Consider the following 19257-nt stretch of genomic DNA (forward strand, 5'->3'; position numbering starts at 1 on the left):
CCCATATGTATCTAAATCTTTTGTAGAAACTCACAGTGTCCCCACAACAGCAGGAAACCCGATGCGAGGGGCTCCTGGGAGGGAGGCCCGGGCAGACATAATGGAGCTGTGTGTGTGTGTGTGTGTGTGTGTGTGTGTGTGTGTGTGTGTGTGTGTGTGTGTGTGTGGGTGTGTGTGTGTGTGTGTGTGTGTGTGTGTGTGTGTGTGTGTTGGGAGAGGGTGGGGGGCGCTGACCAGAGGAAACTCCCACTGTGGGCGTTTCTTCTGGGTTCCATTATTTATTGAGTCGACTCTTTCTACCAGTGGCGCCTTTCCCACGTTTTTCTCCAGAGGAAGAAAAGCGGCTGGTTCGGCTGGTTCGGCTCGGACTCACCCCGCCGGGATTTACCGCCAGCCGGAGGTCAGACAGCCCGTCCGGACCGCGGCAGGACTTTCGCAGTAGTTCTGGAAAGTTCAGACTTCATGGTTGTGCGGACGGACGAACTCGGTGTTGGGCTCCGGATCCTGCCAACTGGACCGTCTCATACAGGTAGGTCTGTCTCTGCGTACCGGATCACTTCCTCTGTCGGTCCGGAGGTCTTTGGACCTCTGCGGGTTCTGACTGCCAGCTGCAGGAGGGCCGGATGGATCTGAGCCGCTGAGCAGAAAAGCGTCCAGATGTTCCGAGAATAACTTCATCAGCTCAAAACCGACTGACTCGTTTCAGTGATCGATGGAAGATATACCCTGCTGTTACATATGACGTAATCAACTCGTCATAACCACAAACCTTTGTGTGCTTTCTTGGATTTTATCTGACAGACCAACAAAGTCGTGCAGAATCCTGAAGTGGAATGAGAGCATGCTTTGCTTTTCCATGTGTATAAATATATTCTAATACATCAGGATCATAAAAACAAAAACAAATGACTCCATCAGCTTCACACGTCAGACTGACAGCTGGTCGGTCCCCTTCAGAGCAGGACAGTCAGAATGGATGGAGAGCTGTTTGGTCATAGGCTCGGTTGGGTTTAGGTCTGGACTTTGATTAGGCCATTTTAGCAGTTGTTTATGCTGTGATCTGAGCTCTTCCACTGCAGCCCTGCTCTGTGTTTCTGTTGTCCTGCTGGGAGAGACATATCTGCCCCAGTCTCTGTTCTTTGGTTTCTCCAGCAGGTTTTTTTTTCTCTCACCTCCAATCAGAAAATCCTCCCAGCAGCATGAAGCTGCCTCCATCGTATTTCTTCTGTTTCTTTAGCTTTTACCGTATCTTCCTTGTTGCTCTTACTCAGCTGAAGTTTGTCTTCCACACTCTCAAGTTTTTATTTTTGTTTATTATTAAACTTCTTCAATTTCCTGCTGCAATCTGTTAAGTCTCCATAAAATTATCTGATGTTTTTAGGGAAAAATAATTGAAAAAGGGGTGAATGCTTTAGCTAGGCCACAAACAAACACAGACACACGTGTGAAGCATTGTGGCAATGCTACTGTCATGTTCTTCATTATTTAACATATATTTTAATTTGTTATATTTGACGCTAGAGCAGAGGTGTCCAAAGTGCGGCTAGGGGCCATTTGGTCCCATGATGACTGATTTTGTGCGGCCCCTGAATGACTTAAATGTATCCCAGCAGTGCAGGTGGTTGATCAACATGGAAACTTTTTTTCTAATTAGAACAAAACAATGACACAAAAATAAAAATCTTACAAAAATGTCAGGTACAACACAAAGAAAGAATTTGCCTTTTAAAGCAGCAGTATTATGTATCTTGCAGGAATCTTGAGCATTTTTATAGCACAATACCATCAGTTGCTGCTGAAGATAAGATGCTATTTTTTAAATTATCAAATAGTACTTTAAAAAATTGACTTTATAATTTAATGTCTTGAAATTGGGCCTCTGTCTCTTTAAAATGTCCTGCTCTTTCTAAAACTCTGCCTTCAGGAAGTCATTAAAACATGGCTCCTCTATCAACCCTTTAACAATATGTTTAGCAGCATTGCTCTGAAACGCTCAGCAGATGCTCAGTTCCACCAGGAGTTTGCTAATTACTGCTGGATAGTCTGAAGGAGCTGAATGCGGGAGTCACTGAGGAGGACTACTCTGCGAGGCAGAAGCAGAAGCTGCATCTTGAAGGAGGGGTTAAGTCCACCCAGATGTTTTCAACAGCTGAATGGTTGCCATGAACATTAAAGGATTTCTTAAATATGCATGAAAGTATCAAGGCAACAGTCCAAGTAAATTTTTGATGAGGGAAAAAAATTATAATATTGTGTAAAGCTAAAAAAACTGATTTTACATAACAATTCCCCTTTAACAGCCAAACTTTCTGCTTTCCCTTTAATTTCTTTGGATCACATCTTTTCATTGATTTCTCCTCTGAAGCAGACTTTAGATGTCCAAAATCTGCTTTGAATTACATCATTAAAACTTTCTAAATAAAGCTGACTTAAATCTTGTTTTTGTTGCTGAGAGTGGACTAAATCTTAAAATAAATGAAGGTTTTGCATTTTCTTCTTTAAGGAACCATGTGAAAACCTTTTGAATCTTGGATCTACAATGATTCACAAATTCTTTTCCTCCAAAAATAAATCTACTTTGTGTTATCAAAATATTCCATGCTTAGTTTATTGTTGAACAGGAAAAAAAATCTCAAAACTTTGTATAAATTTTTGCTTTTAAATGTTTTTTTTTTTTTTTTTGGTCCATGTTCCCAACATGTTTGGACAGCCCTGCTTTACTGCTGCAGATGAACCACACTGGCTTTGTTCCTAGACATAGATAAATAGAACAGATTTTTGTAAAGCCATATTTCAGGATTTTAAGTCATCACTTCTCATGCTGAACTGTAATATGTGGAGTTTGCATGATACAGGTGAATCACTTTTCCTCTAAAACCCTCAAGATTTTTGGGTCTGAAGCAAAACAAACCTGGACTGTTTTCCTCTTTAAACTTGACTTGCTCTCTTCTCTGTGATGCTTTAAACAAAGTCTGTGGAAGGTTTACAGTCTTCTGCCTCACTTCCTGTTTGGCACTTGTGTGTATATTTTCCAGCCTGGATGGATGAGAGCCATGAGCAGCTGGTATGTTAGTATGAGAGCTATGTGGAGCTGCCAGCCGGCTGCAGAATCTGGTGTGTAGGTGAGGGCTCCAGCTCAGACTGAGTTACACCAGGATGGAGACTTTTAGGACCCAGATGAGAAAACACAAGGACCTACACACCCCGACTGGGTCAGATTTCTGTTTACTTCCGTCAGATTTTTAGGCCTGTGTAAGGCTCCTGAATCCATGCATGTTTTTTTTTTTTTTTGCGCTGTGCAGCCGGGGAAGTTCTTTTCGTTCCACTCTGACTCTTTTCATGTGCTTGTCTGGAGAGTTGGATCAGGTCCACCAGAAAGGCCTCGGCCCGGCCCACACTTCAACCCAGGCCCTACTGGCTCAGAGGCAGCAGCTCTGACAGCTGTGTCACTGCTTGGTTCGACATGCAGGAAATCGAAGCGTTAACACAGTGCAAAAGTACTTATTCTCCTGGAGACTTGCAGTCCTGTATGATAAAAACACAACGCAATGTGTTGTTGTGAAGTGAAATGATCGTTGTACATGTTTTTTTCCAACTTTTCCATGATGTGAAATATAAACTTATCACATTGATTTAAAAGTATATTATGATTGTCTTTAGTTTGTCTCATCACAGCTCAGGTTTCTGTCCAGCTCATTGATCACTCTGGCCTTTTCAGTTATTGATACACTCAAAGATTATTGTACTGAGTTTCTTTTTACTCACAAAATATCATTTTTATTGTATTTTTTTTTAGATTTTTACAATTGGACCAAAGGTTCAGAAAATGGATTTGATTTAGATTACAAAAAAAACATTGAAATTTCTTTTTTCAATGGTTTGAAAATAGCATTAAAAATTCTATTTCCAATTCATTTTTATGCAATGAAGGCATTTCATGAAATTGATTTGAATAATCTGTATGTAATCCAGGTGAATGCAGTCTAAGTCCAATGTCTATCAGTGTTTCACTTGTCGATTTATAAAGAACAATAAAACTCAAGAAGGCAAATGTTATGTACTGGAATGTCAATAAAACCAGTAAAAAATCCCATTAGAGATTTGAAAGACTTAGAAGTCTGAACTGGAAAGCATGTAGAAACCATAAACAGAACCCAACTCCAGTCATCAGAATATATCTGGGCTCCCAACACCTTTCATTCGTACATACAACATCAGTATCATGTGGGAACTACTTCCCTTTTTATTTCAAAATAACAGTATGTCAAGCTTTGGGGTCTGGATGTTTTCATCGTGAAGAAACGCCTCCATCTTGCCACCCTACTCCACATCCCAGACACGATGTGGGGTAGGGTGTGTGTTTGTGTGTGTGTGTGTGTGTGTGCGTGTGTGTGGGTGTGTGTGTGTGTGTGTGTGTGTGTGTGTGTGTTTGTGTGTGTGTGTGTGTGTGGGGGGGTGTGTGTGTGTGTTACACACTTCCTGTATCTTTTTGTCAGTTTTGGAGGGACATCCAGTTCTTGGTAAAATGCCTGTTGCTTTAAATTTAAAACCCTCTGATGCTGTAGAAAGCGGAGGACCGCGGCTTTTTGGTCAGAGGTGGAGCTTGGAAAATATCCACCAGATCTGCTGGTTTTTATTTGGACTGGGTTTTTGAATGTTTCTATAAAACACTGAAGCTTGTTTTAAGCTGGGATGTTCAGGTTATTGGTGATGTTGAAGGTGCAAAAAACAAATAAAATGAAGTCTAGGTTTTAGTACATTACCAAGACTTGGCATTTTTAACAAAACCTTTTATTCAATCTTCTTCAGCTGGTATAGATAATCAGCCTCTCCAGGATGCTGCAGCGTTTTTTATGATTGTGGTGATTTTGCAGCAGCTTTTCCAAAAAGCTGTGGTCACAGTTGAACAGTTTTATTTTATTTTGTTTTTGCCATAACACAGTCCTCTTATTATTGTGAGTTACACAGCAAATATTCTTCTTAAGCTGGTCAAATAAAACCTAGTGAGCAAGTATAACTCATCATGAGACGACGGTGGACGGTGTTTGGAGTTTGAAAAACAAATGCTGCGGTCACCGCATCTTACTTTTATGACCACGAGCAAACACAGCATTTTAAAATGATATGTTGAGCTCTTCTGTTTTTGAGTGAAACTGAAGCTAAATAAATGATGGGTCCAGTGGGTCCTGAGCGTGTGACCCATGAAGTAAAGACCAAAACTAGAGCCATAACGTCCTGTCAAACTAAGATTAGAAAATATGTTTGTTTTTTATAATATACTGCTGGCGTGTCTCCCAAACTACTAGTATTTCAAAATATTTTACATAAATTCATTTTATATTACCAAAAATGTGCCAAAAAGATTAAAAACACTATAAAATCTAACTTAAGTCCAAATGGTCGATGCTCTGGTTTTGGTTAGCGAGAGTGTAGAGGACAAATTACAGAAAAAAAACTGTTAAAAATCATAATGGAAAATTCCTTTGTATTTGTACAGCAGGTTTACCAGGTTTTTATAATGTCTTTTTCATGACTCTTTTTTTCTCTTTCTACTGCAGCAATAAAGTTTTCCTCTAAGCATGTGGAAAAAGCAACAGTTCTGTACAGAAGTGAGAAATGATTGGGTTCATTCCTGGCATTAACTAACAAGGGATGTAAAACAACAGTAGCGTTTGATGGCATTTGATCCAAACTGCTCCAGCTGTCAGTTGGTGGCAGCAAGTTGCATTTACTGATTATGTGAATGAAGGCGTCTGCTGTGGTGCCTGATCACTTGTGCATCTTCTGGGTAAACCGACAAAGACTCAACACTAATTAAACAGGCGTCTGTCTGCGTGTATGTGTGTGTTGAGCGTATTAATTATGTCTGCACGAAGCTGGCACCTTCCGCTGCTCTGCTCATCACACTCCACCCTCAACCACATGCATGTGCTCTGCATGCACGCAGCAGCGCGCCGGGCGCAGACGCTGTAATGAGACGCTCGGGCGAGGGCGGCCAAACAGTCCTCATTTTGTTTATGAGCCTCATCAGATGATGAATGTCATTTACTGTCCCCCTTCTGCAGCCTCTACCAGCTCTGTTCATGGCGTAAACAGAGCTCTCTTCACTCTCACTCTGTTTCCTGCTGGGATTTCTTCAGTTCTGAACAAAATCTGTGCGAAGGCTGAGATTTGTTTCATCTGTCAAGATAATAAAATGAAACACACATCTGTGTGGATGTGTTTGACATTTTTCACCATTTATTTTGAAAACAAATGCCAGAATGACATCCTGAAGAAAAAGCAATTCCTTAAAAAACATGGTGGAGAGCCTGGCAACACGACGTCTCGTCACGCTACATCCTGTTGGACGCTCCGCTTGCCAGCCAGAAAAGAAAAACCCGGGTCTCATAATCTTTTAGATTATGAAGGTCATCTGAAGAGGTGGCCCCGGCAGACTTTCCTGGATGTCCCACAATGCATTGTTGCATCTTCTCATCAAATCATTCTGCTGTTGGTTCAGATGTATGCTGAGGCCTCAGGTTCACCTGGACTTCTAATCTAATTATACCCGTCAAAATGTTAAGGTATTCAACTGCATTTAATTTTCATTGAGTTAAATTAATTATTAATACATTTACAGGTTTTTGTGTTCATCTGATTGACTTCAGATCGGGCTGGTTCTCATAATGTGTTCATGTGATGTCCTCTCTGCTACTCTTTGCTTTATAAATAAATGATCTGGTAACGGTGAAGAGGTGAATGTGGGAGAGATTGTGCATCTCACTAAATATGACAAAATATGGCAAAATATAAATGGTAAAATTCTGTCAACCACAGCTTCTGGTAAATTAAAGATGTATTCTTTACAGTGTAAGTGACCTGAAACTCTGTTTGTGACTGCATGCAGATGATGTTGTGCTTCGTGCTCAGAATGCACCTGATCTTCAGAAACTGCTGAGTGCTGTTTATTTTTGGCGTAACAAAATGAGGCTGAAGACAAATTGTGATAAAACTGAAGTTGTTCATTTTTGAAAGCTGAGTCACACACTAACATTTACCTTTTATTTTGGGCCTATTATTTTGCTTATTTCCAAAAATAATATGAATATTTGGGATTTATTGTGGATGAACATCTTAAATTTGAAGAATGAATAAAAGTCCAGTTAGATTTAGCGGATGGAGAATTAGGATATGAATAAAGTAAATTTCTGTTGTGACCTGGGTTAGAAACCTGGACCGATCCAGTTCTAGAGGGTGGGGTCATTGTCAACAACCCTACAGTGAGAAAGTCCAGTTTCCTAAGCATGACCAGAAACATTCCCAAACCTCATGTGGAGATGTGGATGGGAACCATGTGAGGTCAGATATTTTGGAGATATGGTAAGATTTTGGAACAGGTTTATTAAAATGTTGGATCACAGATTCACAAAACCCATTTTCTGTTGGGACTTCTATAACAGATATGTTTTATTAAATAATTGCTTGGTAAAGTTCTTGATGTTTATTCAGATTTCTGTTATTTTTGGTGATGAAGACAAACTACAGTATTTATTTAAGGATTGTGTGTTTCAGATCGCTCGCTATGTTTCAGAAGCTCTTCCAGAGAGGACACTTTATGTGTGAAGGATCTTATTTGTTTGTTTGTGTCCTATAAGCTCACTGCTTTTATGATGAATGACGCCAAACAAATAAACTCTAACTAACTAAATGATAACTAACTTTATCTCCATAGGGACAAAACCCGCTGACTGTGGTCACCAGATGAATAATGACATTAAATGTTTGCACTTAAATTCTAAATGAATAGCTGATGCAGTATTAGTTTATACTTGACCAGCACCAGCTGAGCTACCGGACGCAGACCTTCTGGTTTTAATGGTTTTGCCGGGAATTGACTCAGAGACTTCTGAGCATTTGTGTGTTTCTTGAAAGAATCAGAAGAAGTCTATGTGCTGCACAACCTAAATTAGATTTTCATTGCTCCATAAAACAATGAGAGACCCTAAAGTTTGTCAAACTTGCTTTGAAAAACCCCACTGCGCCTCAAGACTGGAAATATCCGCAGAAAGTAGGAACATTTAATCTCAATGTGATCTAATTTTATCATCTCTTTCCTCTCTCTGCAGCACAAAAGTCCCAGTAAGTTGATGCAGTCGTATGTGATGGGTTCCCTGCGCTGCTTCCTGCTTCCGTGTGTCCTGGTCCTGCTGCTGGTTCAGGTCCAGTCCAGACCAGCCACAGAAGACACGGACACAGGTCAGAGCCTTTGACAAAGTAACTCAGCTGTCTGTTTGACATGTGATGGAGTTCAGTTAAAGATTGGGGGGAAAAACTCATAGAAAAGAAAAGCTGGCCATAAAAACCACAGTTCTGTTTGGTTCTTAGTTCCAGGCTCGTGGTTTTCGGGTTTGTTCTGCTCTGTAAACAACAGTAACTGGGAGGTCCTGCTTATTTTTCTAACAGGCTGTTGAACACTTTTGCAGGGATGTTTTGATAGATGAGACAACATGTTGGATCCGTTGCTGCTAGCATAAACCACATGTGTACCACATGTGTTTGCACATGGTCAGAGTCTCATTCAGCTTTCTTACTATTGTCAGAGCTGCAGTAGGTCACTTTTACAGATATATAAAAATTCAAAAACTAAGATGGAGGTTATGGATTGGCCAAGTCAAAGTCTGGAATTAAATCTGATATAGACGCTGTGCACAGGGCTGAGCTGGCTGGAGAGGCTTCAGTCCTTCATAAGAGCATTCAGCATTTAAACCAAATTTTGCATTTACTCAGCTTATCTTTGTCTGATTTAACACGTGTTTAAAGCTCTGAGACATTTCAGCGCAACATAAAAAGCAACAGGGGAGGAAATGTGTTTGAAGGCACACGTCGGTACTAGAGTATCTGAAACGCTGGCAGACAGCAGACTGAAGCAGGCTGCTGCTGAGGCCACTTTGTGTTTACTGCTTAGCATTCCCATGACCGGCCTGCCTGCTGCCCTGCCTGCTGCCCTGCTCTCACTATGGAACTGGTGCAGAAATGCATCACATTACAGAGCTCACTGTGTCCCAAACCTTGACCAGTAAACCATTGAGGATTGTGTTTTTTTTCATGAACCATTCAGTCTCAATTGAGTTGTTTTGCATGGCTTCTCTGTTCTCCATAAAGGCTCAGAGCTGAGCAACAGTTAGTCTTACTCAGGCCCTCCAGGATGTCGGGATGGTTTTTTTGTGATTGTTGTTGCCTAAAACTACCGACTTGCCAAAGTTGTGAATTATTTAAAGTCTTACTTTCGTCGTCTTTCAAAAAGTTCAAATCGCTGCATATAATCTTCCCAAAAAAGACACAGGGTTTTAACATGGTTTGTTATTAAACATTTTCAGGGTCCTTCTTGATTTAGCAGTTTTATACAAACCAAATCCTGTCCCGAGGAGAGGTCAAAGTGCAAAATAATAATTCCATATTGTTTTATTCAGGTTAATATGAACTGTAGACACAGTCGAAGCAAATCCTTCAGAACATCTCAGATAAATGCTATAAAGATTAATGTTGCTCTTTAGTGTCACTCATGCTTTCATCTCAGGTTTTCAAGAAATGTTGTGAAACAGGAAGTTAATTTAGAAGAAAGGAATTGGTCAAAATTCAGCTGAGTTTCAGTGATTGGTCAGAAAATAAAGAACTACTGAAAACGTCAAGGTGATTGCTCAGATAAACGGAAAAAGCTGTCATGACTGATGAAAATTGTAAGTTTGCACAAAATTTGCGACTGATGAGTGAATTTGCATTAATAGTTGACGTCACAACTGCCTGAAGGAACTGAGTGGCGTCACAACATAAATGATTTTCAAAACTTACCAGTAAATATAATCATTTCAGGACCAACTGCTCAGCTACTTTGCTGAACCTTATTGACCATTCAACCTGTCTGTAGGAAGAGACGGACAATTAAACTAATCTGAGACAAAAGCTGAATCGGCTTTCTGCTGTCTGACAAAATCAAATTCAAATTGAATGTAATCATCTCCTCATGTTCTGGATTCACACCACTGAAACTGATTTCCCATGCTCCTCTGCTCACTAAAGTCCTGAAGTCAGCTCTTTTTGAAAGTGGTCTCGCTTCTTTACGAACTGTTTGACTCTTGTTCGGAGGTCCCTCCTGCTCTCTTTTGTTTTCATGTCTGATCTGAGCTGTGGTTGCATGCATTTCTGTTTGTGCTCTTATATAAAGGGCTAAAAAAAAAAACTTCCAAAGGAGTTAATTCGTTAACAGGATGGTGACTTTTTCTAGGTTTAGCCAATTTTGGCTCAGAGGCGTCTGAAAATGGTCGAAGGGATTTTTCTTTCTTTTGTTTTTCTTCTCTTTTTTATGGCGTAACCATGGTTTGGCTCTGTGGGTTCTGGTTATGGTCTGTAGAATCCGTCCAGACACAGGAACTCAGGAACACATGCACCCTGTCGCTCTCTGTTATGGGCTCACTGTATGCCAACCGGCTTTGCATAAAGCTGCACTTTCAGGCACCATTTATGCTCCTTCCTCTCTCCCTTTGTTTATGAATATGCATGTATACATCTAGCGTGCCTGTGTGTATTTGGCTGTGTTTCACCAACCATCTGGGCTCCAGCTGACTGTCTGTAGCTCCATTGTAAACTCTTGTTTTCATCTCAGTCAAGAATCCATCAGATCTCGTCTCTCTGCTCCAGCCCCCTTTTATAAACAAGGCCTGCTTTCAATTTTCCAGCTCCCTCCGCTCTGCTGCGTGCATTCTGAAATCACACCACTTCTCTGAATTCTGGTCATGCCTAGAAAGTGGTCAGTGTTTGAGCCTCAGCTGCACATTTGTAACTGTGGTCAGTGTTGGTGACCATCTGGGCTCCAGCTGACTGTAGCTGAGACCAATGTGAGATTGACCACAGTGGTCTCAGAAAGAACATTTCTATTATAAGGTCAGTGTTATGGAAAATCTACTTTTTGGAGCTTTACATCATGTTTTAATGTTATCCCCTCATCAAAAACATACCTGGAGTTAAGACTGAAAGCTGTCAGGATACACAGTCTGTTGTGTAAGGGACTCCATCTACGTCTTAATACTATACTTCATTAATATTAAAAATGTACCAAGACATTCAATGAAGCAATGTCCACATGATGAAGACATTGCTGTAATGAATGAAAACATACCTCAGCAATAATGTTCTCCAGTCTGCATTCTTTCTGCATGGCAGCCAATCTGCTTGGTGGTTACATTGGTTGATCACCTTGCACACTTCTTCCATTTTCAATTTTTGCCTTTTCTCCTGACACGCAACATCGTCAGGGTGATTTAAAGGAGTACTGACACCATCTTAAACATAAAACATCACCCATGTCCCCTGGCCGACAGGATGTGTGTGTTTAAAGCTTGTTGGTTATGGTCCAGATTTATGGGGAGGATGTCTGGGAAGTGGTTGGGGTGTAACTGTGCTTGGCGATAGCGCCCATCTGCTCCAGCAGCCTGAGCAGAAGCACTGACAGTTTCTTTGTACAGAGAACAGAGGTGAACCCTCAAGCTGTTTTTATTTCTCTTAATGCATCTTTATGGCTGTTTCTCCTACATTAAAGAAATCTATATTAAATCTCTTTTAAAACAGACGCAGCAAAGTCTTCTGAAGACGAAGAAGATGAAGAGTCATCCTCAGAGGAAAATAAGCTGTCCAGTGAAATGTCAACAAGCAACGAAAAGCTCCAACGTAAATCCCTCAATGGTCTCCCAAACTTTTGCCTGAAAGCAGCTAAGCCATGAATGGCTGATCTTATCGTGTTTATGCTGTGGTGTCTCCTCGTTAGCGCTGGCGCCGCAGTGGGTGATGCCAGAGAAGATGGAAAAGCAGCTCCACGCTGTGCCTGCCAGCAGGACCGTCAAGTTCCGCTGTCAAGCAACCGGGAACCCACTACCCAGCCTGCGCTGGTACAAGAACGGGAAGGAGTTCAGGAAAGACCAGCGAATCGGAGGGTTCAAGGTCTGTCTGACATCAGCGGCTGCGTTTCCATTGCAAATGTGCACAAAACTTTGTCAATAAAAGTTTATTCAAGTAGTAAGTCCTTCAAAAACATGCCACGCCATCATCCCACCACCTACTTCCTGTCTTCTTCTTCTTTGTGTTTTGAGTCAGTGGTGACATCCAGTTGTTGATCATGTGACTCATGTGATGGGAAAAAAATGCTTCCACAAAGCGAAGTAAGCAAATTTTCATGTGGCCTAAACGCAAATTCATCCGAACACTAAAACATATCAATTTTGTATATTTTTTTTTTTATTAATTGGCATGTTTAAAAAAAAACTAAGCGAATTTTATTTGCAAAATGTCAAATTGAGCAATTTTTTCAGGCAATGGAAACGCAGCTAGAGAAGGAACAAACAGTATATCTGGTTTTAAAGAGATATATAAAACCTTCTGCTCTTTAACAGTTCAGAGAACACATGGGGACGCTCATAATGGAGTCAGTGGTTCCTTCTGACAGAGGGAACTACACCTGTGTGGTGGAGAATGTGCATGGCAGCCTGAAACACACCTTCCTTCTGGACGTAATCGGTGAGATATGTTGATGTTGTGGGCATCAGAATGAGCCTTCTGTACCGAGTGCCTCCTGTGTCACACCAATATCCTCCTGTCCTTCATCCAATCTCTTCTGATCATCCACTTTTCTTCCTCCAAAATGTTAGGTTGAAAATAGGCTTCCTTTCTAAAAATTTTGGCAAATACAACACAGGACATTCCTGATCCTAGCATATTTGCTTTTATATCCAATAGAGTTTTTATGCTTTAGTGCACTGGATGTTTTGAAGTGTGTTACTAAGTGTAGCTTTTGACCTTCATCTGACCTTTGTCCAATCGTCTCTACTGCAGAGCGTTCTCCTCACAGACCCATACTGCAGGCAGGCCTGCCGGCCAATCAGACGGCCGTTGTTGGAACCGATGTGGAGTTTGTGTGCAAAGTGTTCAGTGACCCGCAGCCTCACATCCAGTGGTTCAAACACATAACCGTCAATGGCAGCAAACAGGGGCCAGAAGGACACCCATTCGTCATGATTCTCAAGGTACGTAAAGCACACAGGTGGTGTTTTTGTAAAGTTAGTTTCAATAAATTGAAATTAAGCAAATTTAAGGCTGAGCTTCATTGGTAGCTTAGCAAAGACATTGATACCCTGAGTGTATCGATGAAAGCGTTTGGTGGATTTGGTGAAGCTGTACTGGACTCTTGAGATGAAGAGAGAAAACTGGAGCTTTCAGTTTTCCACTGAGTCTACACCGAGTGACATGAGCAACTGCCCAGGGTGGCATCTTGTTGGGGGTCATCTTGACAACCCCCCTGGGGCCGTTAATAAACTGCAACATTCCAGCCCTCAAAACATAAAAAACCCAGCAACCTCATTAAATTTGCAGATGACTTTATAAAAAAAAAAAAAAAACAAGCCCACAGTCGCTGATGATAAGTCGACTTGGCAGCACTGGCTACAGGTCTATAAGATAACTGCATGGTTAAGGTGGAGCCACTGATGTCACACAACAGTTTCTATTGTCACTGCTTTCGACAGACATGAGGCGTATAAATGCATCACGTTTGTCGTTGCTTTTGAATGACGCTAAGTTAAAGACTTTGGGTTTGATCCTGCCTGTCCAGCAAGAGTCCAACTGCTGCTGAAGCCGCTCTCCTGAATACTCCAGACCATAAAATAGAGCACCGAACCGCACCGGCCCATGACCTACCACTCTGTGGAAGCTGAGCATAACACTGTTGTTACAGTCAGTATGCAGAAGAGGATCTGTTGGCTTTGTGGCCGGTGCATGCCAGTGGGCTGTAATGATTTACTGCAGTGGTGTTCCGAGCTGGTTTCTGCTGCAGGCACTGGTCTCATTTTTCTTTCTCTGGTCAGCAGACAGTCAGATTGGTTTTGTAGGAAGTGGTGGGATAATGAGGAGAAACACTTCAGCCTCTTTTTCAATTACAGAAGATTTACTTACCAGTCAAGTTGAAGATTGAGCTTTGTACTACTCTTTTAGCAGATGGAGTTAACTATACCAACTCTGAGAAATGTTTCTGTGTTACTGAGTAAACTGCAGTAACATTATCCAGGTTTGTATTTAAAGAGTTAATATCCACCTGCATACCCTGTGAATGCTGCTGTTTGTATGTCTGCTTCAGGTTCCAGTTGTGAACATTCTGTGTTTGTTTCTGATCTGGACTTAATATCTATGTTGGCGTCAGACTGCAGGTTTGAACACCACAGAAAAAGACATGGAGGTTTTGACTCTGAAGAATGTCTCCCTGGATGATGCTGGAGAGTACACCTGCCTGGCGGAGAACTCCATCGGAGTGTCTTACCACTCGGCGTGGCTCACTGTGGTCGATGGTATGTTTACACTGAACCCACGCACACCACAATTCAGACTCTCTCCTCTCTGGTCACCATGATGACCCTCTCCTCAGAGTTACTGCCCTCACCGGTGCCCTCGCAGACATACTTGGAGATCTTCATCTACTGCCTGGGGTTTTCCGTCATCATCATCCTAACGGTCTCCGCAGTCATGTGTCGGCTCTGCTGCGCCCAGAAGAAAAGGGACTTTAACAGCCAGCTGGCAGTGCAGAAGTTAGCCAAGAGCATTCCTCTGAAGAAACAGGTGAGGCTGGCTGGCAGTGAGCGTTCAGATTGTCTTTCTGATCTGATGCTAAGACTCTCACATGACCCTGCAGGTTTCAGTTGAATCCTCAACCTCCCAGCAGTCAGGGATGTGTTTGATGCATCAGTCGCGTCTTTCCAGTGCTGCCACCACCATCCTGGCCGGAGTGTCGGAGTACGAACTTCCATACGATCCTGGATGGGAGCTGCCGCGTGAACGGTATGTCTTTACCCAATGTCTCCAAAAGCAGTCAAACCTCACAAAAGTCTCATTTTACAAAAAGCACCAGCAGTTTACAACGTCACATGTGTGGGACTAAACAAAAAGGTGAAAGGAGGTGATTCGCTGCTGCTCCAGACCTAAATCTATTTGAGGATCTTTGGCAAGACTTGGAAAACTTGATATTCAGGAGTTCCAACCTGAAACTGACCAATTTGACAAAACCAAATTTAAAATGATTATGTCTTCTTCTCCCTCACAGTCATGCTCTACTTCCTGTTGGTCTGTTCAAGCAAAACAAATATATTGAGGTTTTGTGGTTGGAAAATGTGGTTGTTGAGTGTTGAAAGTGAAACATTATCCAGAAATGATCCAGTCTTGTACTGACATGGGCTGAAGAGCCACTTATGGAGGAGGAAGTTGATGTAATTAATAAAGCCAATTTCCTTAAGAACTAGACTTTAAAACCCTAAACCTTAAGACTCGTCCTCAACCTTAGAGAAGATTCATCATCGGCCCTGTATGGCGAAAAGTCTAAAGGCAGCGAAACACTGCAGTATTAACAGGTCTTATTGGTGTCCAACCCATTGTCTACAGAGGGTTGAGCATCTGATTTATGCTTTAATTTCCAGGTTGTGTTTTGTGTTTCAGTTCAGCGTAATTCTACATCCCCGAGTATCAGAAATCAAAATCAAATCAAATCTGAAGGAGTCTTTCTACTAAGCTATTGGCAACTCTGCATTTGCTTCAGGCTCACCCTGGGGAAGCCTTTGGGAGAGGGCTGCTTTGGTCAGGTGGTGCTGGCTGAGGCTATCGGGATCGACAAGAACAAACCCACACGTCTAACCAAAGTGGCTGTAAAGATGCTCAAAGGTGAGAGATGACAGAAGCTATTCTTTGGGTTTTTTTTTTTTATAAAAGTTACATCCTGCAGCTGATCTGTTCTGCTCCCTGCTGCAGCAGATGTTCTAACATTGACACATTGTTGTGTTCAGCGGACGCCACAGAGAAGGACTTGTCTGACCTGATCTCTGAGATGGAGATGATGAAGATGATAGGGAAACACAAGAATATCATCAACCTCCTGGGCGCCTGCACTCAGGGCGGTGAGTGCTGAAGTCTTTCAGTGGCTGGGTTGTGTGGGGAGAGTCCTGCTCATTAACCAGTGTGTGTTCTCCCCCGGATGTGTCACCGTGGCCTGGAAAAGGCCCTCTGTATGTGGTGGTGGAGTACGCATCTCAGGGGAACCTGAGGGAGTATTTGCGCGCTCGTCGGCCCGCCGGGCTGGAGTACTGGAGCGGCCTGCGGCAGGCGAGTCTGGGCAGTCTGGAGATCAGGGAGCTGGTGTCTGCTGCTTACCAAGTGGCTCGAGGAATGTCTTACCTTGCTTCAAAAAAGGTCAGGAAAAGTTTCAGATATTGTACATCTCTAACCACTAAAAAGCGCTAATAGAAAATCACTCAACATAAACAAACAAATAAAATATTCATTCACTGGTTCTGTTTTGTTTCAGTGTATTCACAGAGACTTAGCCGCCAGGAATGTGCTGGTCACTGAGGACAATGTGATGAAGATTGCCGACTTTGGCCTGGCCCGAGACATCCATCACATTGACTACTACAAGAAGACCACTAACGTAAGCCTGACTGTTTTAAGGAAGCTTGTTGTAGATGTATTAGCAGTACGACCGGATGCTAATGTGCTAATGTGTCTGCAGGGCCGGTTACCTGTGAAGTGGATGGCTCCTGAAGCGTTGTTCGATCGGATATACACACACCAAAGTGATGTGTGAGTTATCTACTATATACAGTTTGTTTGTTTTATACCATCTTTGAAATTGGTGCTTTCAAGCTTTTTAAAGCTCAAAAATTGAGCAGGAGACTAACTACTTAAAATTACTTTCCCATCAGAGAGTTTCTCTGCAGGGTTACATTTTTCTAAACCTGAACTTCAGTTTGCAGTTCAGTCTCCACATTCCACACGTTGATTCTATGTGCTGCTGCTGCAGGTGGTCCTTTGGAGTCTTGCTGTGGGAGATTTTTACCTTGGGAGGCTCTCCTTACCCCGGCGTCCCCGTGGAGGAGCTCTTTAAGCTGCTGAAGGAGGGACACCGCATGGAAAAACCCTCTGCATGCACTCAGGAGCTGTGAGTGCATCCACACATTGACTTTCCTCCTCCTTAACTCCATCTGCAGATTTCCCAAACCAGCTGTCTTTATCATTTTTGATATTTCAGGTATCTGATGATGAGGGATTGCTGGCATGCTGTTCCAGCACGGAGGCCAACCTTCCAGCAGCTTGTAGAAGACTTGGATCGAACGCTTTCCAATATGGCCAACCAGGTAACAAACGTGCAACTTTGGAGGAATTGTTGTTTCTATTCAGCTGCAGTCAAATTTATTTGAATGGCTCTGTTTTTCCAGGATGGGAATGATTACACAGCATTTACTTTCAATGATTTCTTAATTTGACACTTGGGTGTAAAAGTTTTCTTCATTGAATCAACAGTCAGTCAAAATTACATATGCAGCCTCAAATACAAACATATATTCACCTGAATTGTTTTGTGGCGTCCACTGAAGGTTTTATTGAACATTTTAACCTGATAAGGGAAAAGATCTTTTAACTTTGGGGTTAATAATCATGATTGGATGGGACTGGTCGTTTCCCTTTCCTTTGATATCAGTCACCAGAACAACCAATGGCCCCAAAGACAGGAATGATATAATAAAGAGCTGTAGATTTTTTTTAGAATTGGAGAAGTTGATCGTAGCTAACAAAATAAAAACTAAAATTGAAAAAACATTGTCAATAAGTGAAATAAATAAAAACAGTATTTAATGGGGAAAAACTGTAACTAACTGAAACTATATTGTGCATTTATAAAACCAACTAAAACATACTGAAATTATATTTATAATGTCACATGTTTTTGTGTTTATGAATATTTAGTAGCTTTTTGAACTGATAGATTTATTTCCCCACACAAGCAGTTCACTGTCGATAAATTACACTTCTCCATTCTCCTCCTGGCGGCGCTGATGTTAGTCCACAAAATGGTGACAACAAAAACTCCAGAGTCAAGTGGACAGTTCTGGAATCAATGTTAAGCTTTCAAACATAAGAACTCCTAACCAATTGTTGTGTATGGTGGTGTTAGCATGATGCTGTGGGACTGTTCTTCTGTAGGTATTACTGTACAAAATGGTAACAAAAACTTAAAATGTTTACCTTCAGTTTCTTCATCTTTACTTCATCTATTACAGCACAGCCTGTTCTGATCGGTCAGTTTGTTTGTAATCCAGCTCATTTTGTTTTCCGTTTAAAGGTTTTTAAACCTTTAAACTTGCATGATGCTAATTGGTTTTAATGTGTCACCTTAACACACAATGTGTAATAATAAGGTGTCACCAGCTCTAACTCTTTGTCCATAAACTTGCAGGAGTACCTGGACCTGGCCGTCCCTCTGGTCCAGTACACATCGGTCTGTGGCTCTGCCTAGGCTCACCGTACCTCAACGGCGTTGTCCTGGGAACGTTTACTTCCTGTTTCCTGTGCAGCCCGGTCCAGCCTCAGATGAGGCCGCCGGGCAGAGTGACAGACGGAGCTCAGACGAACCGTTTCACTGCTGTGTGATGTAAAGACCAGCTGGACTGAACTGGACTCCCTCAGACAGGAAACGCAGCGTTTTGCTTGGACAGAAGGAGAAGATGTATCTCAGACACTGAAGGAGGACATTTGTCCCATGTGTCTGTAATAATGTACTTTGTGTAAATATTGTACACATTAGATTGTTTCATGTTGAGTTTCTGGTTGTGTTACAGTGACATGAAGTGGAATGGATGAAAAAGAGGACAGCAACATGCTTTGATAAATCTATGTAGTTATTATTCTTTATTTGTACAGTTGGATTACTGCTCCTCAGCAGAATAACTCATCACACATAAAATAATCTCAGAAACATACTTTTTGATTTATTCTGTTCGTTTTTCTTTAAAAAAAAATACATATTGCACTTATTCTCCATGGGCTGCTACTGTTAGACAAATAGCTTTAACTTGGATGTAAAATAACTAAAGAACAGTATTAAAAACAATATTAAAAAGATGTCAAACCAATGTTGAAAAGCATGTCTTTTTTCATTTTTCTTTGTTTAACCTAAAGCTAAATATGAGTCATTGGAATCATTTCCTTTCAAATACCAAACACGTGTTTTTCTTTCATTTCATGACATTTTTTTTCCAGTGAGTTGGTTCGTTGGACTGTGCTCTTCTGGAGACTAAATGAGCAACATTTGTTCCATTTCCAGCTGCTCTGGTCCTCTTTTCTGTATCAAACTAACCAAAACCTTTTACTATGAGCCATTTCTCTTGTTAGACTTGTTTGTCATTTTTGGTTGTATTT

At 41.6% G+C, this 19257-nt stretch overlaps 1 protein-coding gene across 2 annotated transcripts; it reads left to right on the plus strand.

Moving 5' to 3' along the window:
- Positions 1-298: 298 nt before the first annotated feature.
- On the plus strand, positions 299-18971 carry fgfr1b (fibroblast growth factor receptor 1b). 2 transcript variants are annotated; one of them, XM_055060685.1, is made up of 17 exons: positions 299-529; positions 8109-8238; positions 11605-11703; positions 11801-11973; positions 12423-12546; positions 12862-13052; positions 14222-14366; positions 14444-14634; positions 14708-14853; positions 15605-15726; positions 15849-15959; positions 16061-16251; positions 16367-16489; positions 16571-16641; positions 16862-16999; positions 17090-17195; positions 18296-18971. In XM_055060685.1, the coding sequence occupies exons 2-17, from the start codon at positions 8130-8132 to the stop codon at positions 18353-18355; spliced, it is 2100 nt and encodes a 699-aa protein (XP_054916660.1). In that variant the 5' UTR covers positions 299-529; positions 8109-8129; the 3' UTR covers positions 18356-18971. The 2 variants fall into 2 exon arrangements, with proteins under 2 accessions (XP_054916660.1, XP_054916661.1); XM_055060686.1 differs by lacking the exons at positions 299-529; positions 8109-8238; positions 11605-11703; positions 11801-11973 and adding an exon at positions 12104-12191.
- The last annotated feature ends 286 nt before the right edge of the window (positions 18972-19257 follow it).

Source organism: Poeciliopsis prolifica, unplaced genomic scaffold, assembly GCF_027474105.1.
Source record: "Poeciliopsis prolifica strain line A6 unplaced genomic scaffold, Auburn_PproV2 SCAFFOLD061, whole genome shotgun sequence".
Lineage (NCBI taxonomy): Eukaryota > Metazoa > Chordata > Actinopteri > Cyprinodontiformes > Poeciliidae > Poeciliopsis > Poeciliopsis prolifica.